Raw genomic sequence first — 12,832 nt, 5'->3', positions numbered from 1 at the left:
TAAATACTAATTTTGTTAGTAATTTAATTACATTGACTGGTATTTGAACCAAGGTCTGACATCAACTGTAAACCACTGTCTTCACTCTATTTCTTGACTGATAAATGTTAAACAAGCTGTATGTGGTGTCCAGTTATGTGCTTAGTCATATAATATTACGAGACATACAGTGGGGCAAAAAAGTATTTAGTCAGCCACCAATTGTGCAAGTTCTCCCACTTAAAAAGATAAGACCAAGCTGCTTACCTATTGCAGATTCAGTCTTCCCAGCCTGGTGCAGGTCTACAATTTTGTTTCTGGTGTCCTTTGACAGCTCCTTGGTCTTGGCCATAGTGGAGTTTGGAGTGTGACTGTTTGAGGTTGTGGACAGGTGTCTTTTATACTGATAACAAGTTCAAACAGGTGCCATTAATACAGGTAATGAGTGGAGGACAGAGGAGCCTCTTAAAGAAGAAGTTACAAGTCTGTGAGAGCCAGAAATCTTGCTTGTTTGTAGGTGACCAAATACTTATTTTCCACCATAATTTGCAAATAAATTAATAAAAAATCCTACAATGTGATTTTCTGGATTTATTTTCCTCATTTTGTCTGTCATAGTTGAAGTGTACCTATGATGAAAATTACAGGCCTCTCTCATCCTTTTAAGTGGGAGAACTTGCACAATTGGTGGCTGACTAAATACTTTTTTGCCCCACTGTAACTGAGTCTATGGTGTACTTTATGTAAACTTTATCTGTCCAGCTCTCCAAGAAATATGGTTCCATCTTCACGGTTCATTTTGGACCCAAGAAAGTGGTTGTTCTGGCAGGTTACAAGATGGTCAAGCAGGCGCTGGTCAACCAGGCAGAGGACTTTGGGGACAGGGACATCACACCTGTGTTCTATGAGTTCAACCAAGGACATGGTAATGATATTTTACTCTTCTGCTGGCTATGTCCTATTATTAAAGGTATAGTTCACCCAAATGACAACCTGTTTTATTGATTTCCTTAATCTGTAAGCAGTCTATGAACAAGCTAAAATAGCAATCCACGTGTTTGTTCTCCAATTTATGTCTTGGCCACAAATATGAGCATAGGATGAGTCAACAACATTGTGGGTATAAGTTAACAAATTATGAACTTTTAAAAGTGAGATTTTCACCTAACAGTTACTTTAAATACACTTTATTGAGCTACACAATCAATTTCAGACACTTTGAGATGAGTTGGAAATGAAATGCATCACAATCTGTTGAAAGTCTTATTCTAACCTGGTGGAGCAAGTCTGATTGCTGCATTCACCATTCTGTTTTACTGCATGTATCAGCCTGCCCTTTATCCAATAGATTGGCGTTTGGAATAAGCCAGAAAATGTCTGTTCCAATCAGTGCCCTCGCAGAAACAGTGGTTGGGTTTAGGACAACAACCAATGTTGCCAAATACTGTGCTTGAATTAGGCTGAACTCTGATTGGTTGAAAGTGATCCAATAGCTGACAAGTTAATTTTTAATAATACCACTCCTTTCTGACATTTGAGACTAGAATGGTGAATGTAAAGATCAGAATGGTGAATGCAGAGATCAGACTAGAATGCTGAATGCAGAGATCAGGCTAGAATCGTGAATGCAGAGATCAGGCTAGAATGGTGAATGCAGAGATCAGGCTAGAATCGTGAATGCAGAGATCAGGCTAGAATGGTGAATGCAGAGATCAGACTAGATTGGTGAATGCAGAGATCAGGCTAGAATGGTGAATGCAGAGATCAGACTAGAATGGTGAATGCAGAGATCAGGCTAGAATGGTGAATGCAGAGATCAGGCTGTTTCCACAATTCATCAAATGTTCTTACTCTAATCTGCTGCAAATAGTATAGATGTCTAAAATGTCTTAAATAGACACGGATTATCTTGACCAGATAATTTGGTACATGCTCATTATGAAATAGCATATTATAGTAATTTATTTATAATTATTACTTTGTATTGTCATGGAAACAAACTACGTTCTCTACAGGGATTCTGTTTGCCAATGGAGACTCATGGAAAGAGATGAGACGCTTTGCCCTGACAAACCTTAGAGACTTTGGGATGGGCAAGAAAGGGAGTGAGGAGAAAATCTTAGAGGAAATCCCCTACCTGATTGAAGTGTTTGAAAAACATGAGGGTAAGAGAATCAGTATCTCTACGCTAGTAGTAGAAGTAGTATGATGTATTTATAGGGGATGCCTAGGCTTCATTGCCTGGTTAAAAATCAGGCTTTTTCTAACCACATTATTAGTAAATAGCTAAGTGATTGTGTGGGTTCTGGAAAGCTTATTTTGTAATTAATTAGATGTTTTGTCTATTACAGGTAAGGCATTTGACACAGCACAGCCTGTGCTTTATGCCGTCTCCAACATAATCTCGGCCATTGTCTACAGCAGGTTTGAATACACTGACCCACTATTCACAGGCATGGTGGACAGGGTCAATGAGAGTGTTCACCTTACAGGTTCTGCATCAATTCAGGTAGTCTGCTTATTCAGACCATTTTGTTTTTACTGTATTTTCTGAGTAAATAATGTCTGTTTCAGTGCAATCAATACAACTAGGAATCAGACGCCTGTTATGAATTCTTGCAAATTAAAATGTACATACTCATTTAAACTTTACTTGATGTGCCAGTAAACTTATTATAAACCATTATTGTACCGTTTATAACCCATTACTAAACTGCTTATAAATCATTATATACAATATTCATGATGTATAACATATCAAATAAAATCCTCATAGCCCAGTCCAAGCTCTTTGTCCTGGCACACCAATGGTGGATCCAGCTTCCCCTGAAGCTAGGACAGCAGAGTCCCTGCCCAACTTCCGAAAGCACCTGAAACTCCATCTCCTCAAAAAGTATCTTAAATAAACCCCTTCTTGCCCCCCCCCCCCCCCCCCTGCCACCAGTGACTACTTTACTGAGAAAAGTGTACTTACTATGCCTGTGACATCTGATTGTCCCACCAAGCTATCTTAATATCATGTGTCAATGTGCAGCGGTTAGGACAGAGTCAGGTGCAGGACACAGAACTGAGTAAAATACATACTTTACTCGAAAATAAACAAAATATTTCCACGCGGGGAAAACACACCAGCTCACAGAAGTATTGAACACTAAACAAACAACAAACACGCACAAAACCATGTGGGAAGCAGCGGGTTAAATAGGGAATAAATATTAACATAATGGGAACCAGGTGTGTACAATCAAGACAAAACAAATGGAAATGTAGATCAGTGGCAGCTAGAAAGCCGGGGACGACGACGAAGTTATGACAGTGATGGCCCGTTGCAGGCGCACATGGGCAGGGTCCTATGTCTCCTCCGAGCGCCAAAACCATTCATCCACCGCAGGTGCCTCGATCTGACGCTGATGCCACGGTTCCAGGACCGGATGATAACCTAGTACACACTGAAACTGAGAAAGGTTAGTGGAGGAGTGGCGGAGGGAGTTTTGGGCCATCTCTGCCCAGGGGATGAAAGCCGCCCATTCTCCGGCCAGTCCTGGCAATAGGACCGCAGAAACCTACCCACATCCTGGTTTTAACTCTCTCCACCTGCCCATTACTGTCAGGGTGAAACCCTTAGGTCAGGCTGACCGAGACCCCCAGACGTTCCATGAACGCCCTCCAGACCCTCGATGTGAACTGGGGACCCGATCAGACACTATATCCTCAGGCACCCGTAGTGCCGGAAGACGTGTGTAAACAGGGCCTCTGCAGTCTGTAGGGAGACCGGAGGGAGACCGGGCAAAGTAAGGAGACGGCAGGACTTAGAGAACTGATCCACAATGACCAGAATGGTGGTGTTTCCTTGTGACGGAGGATCTGTCACGAAATCCACCAATAGGTGTGACCACGGCCATTGTGGAATGGGTAGGGGTTGTAATTTCCCTCTGGGCAGGTGTCTAGGTGCCTTGCACTGGGCGCACACCGAGTAGGAGGACACATAAACCCTCACGTCCTTAGTTAAAGTGGGCCACCAGTACTTCCCACTAAGACAGCGCACTGTCCGACAGATGCCAGGATGACCAGAGGAGGGTGACATGTGGGCCCAACAGATCAATCGATCACGGACATCAGACGGAACGTACAGACACCCAACTGGGTGGGAGTTGGCTCCGCACGTAACGCCCGCTCGATTTCCGCGTCAACATCCCATACCACCGGTGCCACCAGGCAAGAAGCCGGAAGTATGGGAGTGGGATCCGTGGACTGCTCCTCTGTGTCATACATCTGGGACAGTGTGTCTGCCTTAGCGTTCTGGGAACCTGGTCTGTAGGGTAGGGTGGAAACAAAACGGGTGAAAAACATGGCCACCTTGCCTGGCGAGGGTTCATTCTCCTCCTCATTCTCCTACTCCAGATTGCGGTGGTCAGTCCAAATAAGAAAAGGGTGTTTTGCCCTTCAGAGCCTTGACAACAGCCAACAGCTTCCGGTCCCCCACATCAGAGTTTTGCTCCGCTGGGCTGAGCTTCTTCGAAAAGAAAGCACAGGGGTGGAGCTTTGGTGACGTACCCGAGCGCTGAGACAGCACAGCTCCTATCCCAGCCTCGGACGCGTCCACTTCTACTATGAATGCCAAGGAGGGATCAGGATGAGCCAGCACGGGAGCTGAGGTAAACAGCCTTCAGGTGACGAAAAGCCCTGTCCGCCCCAACTGACCACTGCAGTCGCACTGGTCCCCCCTTCAGCAAGGTGGTAATGGGAGCCGCTACCTGACCAAAGCCCCGGATTATCCGGTAGTAGTTGGCGAACCCTAAGAACCTCTGCACCTCCTTTACCGTGGTTGGGGTCGGCCAATTACGCATGGCTGAAATGCGGTCATTCTCCATCTCCACCCCTGACGCTGACAGGTGGTACCCTAGGAAGGAGACGGACTGTTGGAAGAACAGACATTTCTCAGTCTTGACGTACAGGTCATGCTCCAACAGTCGACCAAGCACCTTGCGCACCAGGAACACATGCTCGGCATGTGTAGCTGAGTATATTAGAATGTCATCTATATACTGTACACCACTACACCCTGCCCGTGCAGGTCCCTGAAAATCTTGTCTACAAAGTATTGGAAGACTGATGGAGCATTCATCAACCCGTACGGCATGACGAGGTACTCATAGTGCCCAGAGGTGGTACTATGCCGTCTTCCACTCATCCCCCTCCCGGATACGCACCAGGTTGTAAGCGCTCCTGAGATCCAATTTGGTGAAGAAGCGTGCCCCATGCAATGACTCTGTCACACTGGCTATGAGAGGCAGCGGGTAACTATACTTCACCGTGATCTGATTTATACCTCTATAGTCAATGCAAGGGCGTAAACCTCAAGCCTTCTTCACAAAAAAAACCTCAAGGAGGCAGGTGAAGTGGAAGGCCGAATGTATTCGGAGACATACAGTATGTTTCCATAGCTGCCGTCTCCTCCTGTGACAGAGGATACACGTGACTCCTGGGAAGTGCTGTGTCTACCAGGAGATTTATCGCACAATCCCCCCGTCGATGGGGAGGTAGTTGAGTCGCCTTCTTTTAACATAAGGCAAGAGCCAAATCGACATATTCAGGGGGGATGTGCGTGGTGGAGACCTGGTTTGGACTCTCCACCGTAGTTGCACCTATGGAAACATCTATACACCTCCCTGAGCACTGATGTGACCATCCCTTGAGAGCCCTCTGTTGCCACGAAACAGTGGGGTCATGATAGGTCAACCAGGGAAGCCCCAACACCACAGGAAACGCAGTAGAATCGATCAAGAAGAGACTCTCCTCATGACCCTCCTACGTTATCATACATAGTGGAGCCATGACCTCCTAAATCAGGCCCGACCCCAAAGGACGACTATCTAAGGCATGTACAGGGAAGGGAACATCAACAGGAACAATAGGGATCCCTAATCTAAGTGCAAATTAACGGTCAACAAAGTTCCCAACTGCGCATGAATCTACTAGCGCCTTATGCTGGGAATGCGGGGAAAACGAAGGAAATTCTATACATACACACATGTGCTCAATAGGGAGCTCTGAGTAAGTCGGTTGCCTACTCACCTGGGATGATCCACCAGTGCCCTGCCTGCTGCCTCGACTCCCTGGGGAACCTCCCCAGCACCGACCAGCAGTGTGCCCTCTGCCGCCACAGGTAGTGCAGGAAACGGCCCCCCTTCCAGTCACCCTGAGAGCAGCAACTCCGAGCTCCATAGGTGTAGGATCGGAGGTGCTGGGGGATGGAATGGACGTACCCCGATCCGGACGTCCGCGGGTGGCCAACAGGTTATCCAGCCGGATGGATAAATCCACCAGCTGGTCGAGGGTAAGGGTGGTGTCCCTGCAAGCCAGCTCCCGACGAACATCCTCACGTAGACTACACCGGTAATAGTCGATCAGGGCCCTCTCATTCCATCCCGCGCTGGCAGCCAGGGTCCTGAAGTCCAGTGCGAAGTCCTGTGTGTTCCTCATCCCCTGTCTGAGATGGAACAAGCGTTCCCCCGCCGCGCTCCCCTCAGGTGGATGACCGAAGACCGCCCGGATGCGGCGGGTGAAATCCTCATAGCGTACCAACGCTGCGTCTATTCTGGGTCCAGGTGACGTCTACACTGGGTCCAGGTGACGGAGGGGTGGACAGCGGTGTGGGTTGGGGTGAAGTTGATTGGGGTGTGGGAAAACCCCCTCTCTCCCATCGCTTCATGGTGTGCAGCACGCGATCCATGGCTGTGCCAAGATTTTGGAGCATTGTCGCGTGCTGCTGGATATATATTTTATTAATTATATCATTGTAATTATTATATATAATATGTAATCACTAGTGATGGGCACCGATATACAAAATTATATCAATATCAGTACCGTTTTTGTGATTCCATATCGTATCAGTTTGCATAAAATATATTGCACCTGTGTATGTTCACTTTTCTGTTCACTTCCATGGCTCTTTGAAGTTCAGACAACTGTTAGCAGATTGTCCGTTGGGCCAGGTGTGAATATTCTGGTATTATAATATTGTATTCATACTGGTTAGTTAGGGAGGCCTGTATTACAGGACCATCAACAGGCAACTAATTAAATATGCTAAATTGAGAGCCTGTGAGTTCTGTTTGAGGGTTTTGTGTATGCAGGAAAATAATGTGTTCTTTTTACAGAATAGTTGTCACAACTTCCACCGAAGTCGGCTCCTCTCCTTGTTCGGGCGGCGATCGACGATCGACGTCGCCGGCTTTCTAGCCATCGCCGCTCCATTTTTCATATTTCCATTTGTTTTGTCTTGTTCCATACACACCTGGTTTTCATTCTCTAATCACACAGCATGCATTTAGTCCTCTGTTCCCCTCCGTGTGAAATTGATTTTATGTTATGTGGGTGTTGTTACACGCCATACTTTTTGTCTATGTTCCGTGTTTGGGCACATTTATGTACTGTTGTGCTTTCGTTGGACCGGAATAAAAGTGCGCCTGTTCACTACACTCTGCTCTCCTGCACCTGACTTCGCCTCCAGTACACACACTCAACAATAGTAAAAATAATAAACCGACATTACAATATGCCTTGCTCATATCAATATCAAATAATATTGAATATCACTATTGGTGCTCACAACTAATAATTACATATTTATGTGCATCACATTTGAATTTAATGATCTATTCATAGTTGTGGTGTGTTATAATTAATATAATATTGTTTTATGTGTATTCTACCTGAATCTCTGTGTAGATGTACAACATGTTTCCCTAGTTGGGTCCGTGGATAAACAACCTGACACGTCTGAAAAATAATATTGCTGATATGAAGATGGAGGTGACAGAGCTGGTGAGGGGCCTGAAGGAGACTCTGAACCCTCACATGTGTAGAGGCTTTGTGGACTCGTTCCTCGTCCGAAAGCAGACCCTGGAGGTATGAAGACTTCATGCAGAATCTGCATCTCACTCATTCATAACAAAGTGTTGCATTAATATTGCTCAGTATGACTATACAGAATAGAATTAATCAATAAGGCCCGAGGGGGTGTGGTATAAGATCAATTTACCACAGCTAAGTGCAGTGCCTGTATACAGTCCTTGTATATTGGCCATATTCCACAAAACCAAGAGGTGCCTTGCTGGTGTTATAAACTTGTTACCAACATATTTAGAACACTAAACAAGTTATTTTGCGCCACACTCGTGGTATATTGTCTAAATTACCAAGACATTCGGATAATCAGTATCCAGGAACCAAACTGCTGGGTTTATAATACTTATTACACCACCTTGTGGTTCACTTTACTGCTGAAAATCACAACTAACTTCAGTTGTCCAACACTAACATCCCACTGGGCACAGAAGTCAATTCAACATCTATTTGACGTTGATTCAACATAATTTAATTAAAATGACGTGGAAACAATGTTGATTCAACCAGTTTGACTGAATGCCAGCTGAGGGAGGATAGAACTAGAGTTTTCTCTGTATCAGTAGAATCACATGTAAAGTCAGACTCAAACACTGAAAATGTTCCTCAAGCTGATTTAAAAGAATGTGTTGATTATCTGTTTTGTTTGCTTTTTTGTTATTTTCCATATTATGTCTATCTCTGATAAGCTACACAGGAAAGGGCTAAAAATAGCCCATATTAATAATACATGTAGGCTTAGAAATAAGGTTAATTACAATTAACTTGCTAACATCAGATATATATTCATATATTAGCCATTTATGAGACTCACGTCGATAATTCATTTGATACATCATTAGCAATACAATGATATAACATCTACAGAAGACACAGGAATGCATATGGGGGAGTTGTTGCTGTACATATTCAGAGCCATATCCCTGTAATGCTTAGAGAGGATCTCGTGTTATTAAAGTGTTGTGGTTGCAGGATCACCTGCCTCCTCTAAAGCCTATTTTAGTGTAGCTCCTATAGGCCACCGAGTTCTAACTGTCAGTATCCAGATAATGTGTGTGAAATGCTTGATGAGGGCTCCTGAGTGGCGCAGAGGTCTAAGGCACTGCATCTCAGTGCTAGAGGCATCACTACAGACCCTGGTTCGATTCCAGGCTGGCTCACAACCGGCCATGATTGGAGTCCCATAGGGCAACACACAATTGGGCCAGCAATGTTAGGGTTAGGCCGGGGTACGCCGTCATGGTAAATAATAATTTGTTCTTAACTGACTTGCCTAGTGAAATAAAAAAATAGTTTATGTGATATAAACAGAGAGGTCTTCTATCTTGGTTGTCATCAAGCTCTCCGCTGAAGAGGAAGCATCTCACTGTAACCAGTGACTGTAATCTGGTTCAGGTTATTAATCAACCTACTAGTGTGTTTACAAACAGAACAGGAACGATCATCCACATGCACTGTATTGATTACATTTGTCCTAATAATATAGATCTTTGTTCTAAGGCTGTATCTGTACCATTGGATGCAGTGATCACAATATCCAGTGGTTATTTCCAGGAAAGCGAAGCTTCTAAAAGATGGGACTAAAATAGTGTATGAGATAATACAATTTCATTTGATTTGAAAATCTTTTGTATTTGTCACATGTGCCGAATACAACAGTGAAATGCATATTTACAAGCACTTAACCAACAATGACGTTTTAAGAAAAATACCTAAAAAAATAAGAAGTCACATTTTGCTGTGACTCTTAAGTGGATGATGTAAAAAAATATTTGTTGGTCTGATGTGATTAATAAGGAGCATCCAGACGCTGCACTTGATGCATTTATGAAATTGCTTCTTCTAGTTATTGATAAACATGAACCTTTTTAAGAAACTGTCTCCATGGATTGATTAGGAATTGAAAAACTGTATAGTTGAAAGAGATGGGGGCAAAAGGAGTGGCTAATAAGTCTGGCTGCACATCTGACTGACTTACTGCAAATTGAGAAATAATGTGACTAAACTCAACAAAGAGTAGACACTGTATTATGAAGCCAAGATCAAGGATATAAAGAATGATGGGGGGGGGGGGGGGGACTTTGGAGTACTTTAAATTGGGGCGGCAGGTAACCTAGTGGTTAGAGCGTTGGGCTAGTAACTGAAACGTAGCTGACTTGAATCCCCGAGCTGACCAGGTCGCTGACCATCTGTCGTTCTGCCCCTGAACAAGGCAGTTAACTCACTGTTCCCCAGTAGGCTGTTATTGTAAGTAAGAATTTGTTCTTAACTGACTTGCCTAGTTAAATAAATAAAAGGAAATTATGGTCAGAAAGACTAATTCTATTAAAATGGAATCAGATGGCTTATTTATCACAACAATTTGACGTTGCCAATTATTTTAATGATAAATTTGCCACCATGCAAATGAAGTTAAGCAGGAAATGCCAGCAAAACAGTGAGCCATCATATTCATGCATTAAAAAACCCACATAATTCAAATTTACAATGCTTTTCTTTCATTTTGTGAAGTTAGTGTGGGAGAGGTGACGAAATGATTGTCGATCAATAATGACAAACCTCCTGGTATTGACAACTGTCATGTCTTTAATCTGAGCCTAGTGAAGTGTTTGTCCTCAGGCCTGGTTCTAACAGCCAACCTATCATCTTACTGCCAGCTTTTAGTAAACTGTTGGAAAAAAATGGTGTTTGACCAAATACAATGCTATTTCTCTGTAAACAAATTAAGACTTTCAGAATGCTTATAGAGAAGGCCACTGAACATGCACTGGCACAGATGACTGATGATTGGTTTAAATAAATGTATAATACAAATATTTCAGTGCAGCCTTTAATATTAGTGACCATAACGTGTTGAATAATCCTATGTGTCATGGCTTTTCAACCTCAGCTCTGAATCCACAATATGGCAATCTATCTAATAGAACCCAAGGGGGGTTTCTTTAATGGAAGCTTCTCTAATGTTAAACATGTAAAGTGTGGTGTACTGCATGGCAGCTCTCTTGGCCCTCTACTCTTTTCTATTTTTACCAATGACCTGCCACTGGCATTTAACAGAACCTGTGTCCATGTAAGCTGATGATTCAACCCGTCAGCAATCACAGCTAGTGAAATCATGGGTGGCCAGTAATGGGTGACCAGTAATAAACTGGTCCTGAACATATTCAAAATGAAGCAAGGTATTGATACAAATCATTCCCTAAGTTCTGGACATCAGCTGAATCTGGTAATCAATGGTGTGGCTGTTACTTGGTGTTATTTTAGATTGTAAACTCTCATGGTCAGAACATATTGATTCAATGATTGTAAAGATGAGGAAAGGACTGTCCGTGATAAATAGATGCTCTGCTTTTTTTAATCAATGTATTTATAAAGTTCTTCTTACATCAGCTGATATCTCAAAGTGCTGTAAAGAAACCCAGCCTAAATCACCAAACAGCAAACAATGCAGGTGTAGAAGCACCACTCTCCACAAAGCAAGCTCTAGTTTGATCTTATCTTAATTATTGTCCAGTCAAAAGAAGGGCCAACTTAATCTGCCCAGAACAGCGTGACACATTTATCTCTCCATTGTAATCAGAGGGCTAATATCAATACTATGCATGCCAGTTTCTCTTGGCTAAGAGTTGAGGAAAGACTGACTGTACATAACTCATGTCATCTGAGGGTCTGTTTCTGTTAGGAATCTGGCAATATGGATTCTTTCTACCATGACGACAACCTGGTATTTAGTGTTGGTAACCTGTTTTCTGCTGGTACCAACACCACCGGGACAACCCTGCGCTGGGGTCTGCTGCTAATGACCAAGTACCCCCATATACAGGGTAAGGATAGATATAAACACAAACACATGCACACACGCCACAGGAGGCTGCTAAGGGGAGGACGGCTTATAATAATGGCTGGAATGGAGTGGTATCAAAAATATGGAAACCATGTGTTCGATTCCATTCCAGCCATTACTATAAGCCCGTCCTCCCCAATTAAGGTGCCACCTGTGACACACAGACATGAAACACTAAAGCACTCATGGTGTTACAAGTTATAAACATTGGCAAAGACCCAGATTGAAGAATATATTATGAAACTAGACAAGGATGGCTTGGTTAATGAAGGTTAAACGTTAACTCAGGTTTATACACTGAGTGTACAAAACATTAGGAACATCTTCCTCAGAACAGCCTCAATTCGTTGGAGCATGGACTCTAGAAGGTGTCGAAAGCATTCCATAGAGATGCTGGCCCATGTTGAATCCAATGCTTTCCACAGTTGTGTCAAGTTGGCTGGATGTCCTTTGGGTGGTGGACCATTCTTGATACACACGGGAAACTGTCGAGTGTGAAAAACCCAGTGGCGTTGCAGTTCTTGATACAAACCGATACGCTTGGCACCTTCACCATACCCCATTCAAAGGCACTTACATCTTTTGTCTTGCCCATTCAACCTCTGAATGTAACGCATACACAATCCATGTCGCAAGACCCACTGGTTGACGCTTATTTATAAAACCCTCACTCCCCCCTATCTTAGATATCTACTGCAGCCCTCATCCTCCACATACAACACCCATTCTGCCAGTCACATTCTGTTAAAGGTCCCCAAAGCGCACACATCCCTGTGTCGCTCGTCTTTTCAGTTTGCTGCAGCTAGCGACTGGAACTGTAACGGTTCGCGTCTTCGTCACCTGAAGAGGAGTAGCAAGGATCAGACCAATGTGCAGCGTGGTAAGTGTCCATATATTTAATAAAGAAATAGAACACTGAACAAAAACAACAAAGTGAACAAACGAAACAGTTCTGTCTGGGGCAGATACAAACACTCAACAGAAAACAATCACCTACAACTCAAAGGTGAAACCAGACTACCTAGGTATGGTTCTCAATCAGTGACAATGATTGACAGCTGCGTCTGATTGAGAACCATACCAAGCCAAACACAGAAA

The 12,832-nt window shown here is 43.6% G+C and overlaps 1 protein-coding gene across 1 annotated transcript in view; it reads left to right on the top strand.

Annotated features, from left to right (window-relative positions):
• Nucleotides 1-711: 711 nt before the first annotated feature.
• LOC110486987 (cytochrome P450 2K1-like) overlaps nucleotides 712-12,832 on the top strand; it is a 63,703-nt gene continuing 51,582 nt past the window's right edge. The window contains exon 1 of the mRNA XM_036941779.1: nucleotides 712-904. Within this exon, the coding sequence (XP_036797674.1) occupies nucleotides 817-904 (88 nt within the window). The 5' untranslated portion in view covers nucleotides 712-816. The remainder of the gene's footprint in view (nucleotides 905-12,832) is intronic.

Source organism: Oncorhynchus mykiss, chromosome 13 (genome assembly GCF_013265735.2).
Source record: "Oncorhynchus mykiss isolate Arlee chromosome 13, USDA_OmykA_1.1, whole genome shotgun sequence".
NCBI classification, from domain to species: Eukaryota; Metazoa; Chordata; class Actinopteri; order Salmoniformes; family Salmonidae; genus Oncorhynchus; species Oncorhynchus mykiss.
This window is presented reverse-complemented; position numbering and strand designations above follow the sequence as displayed.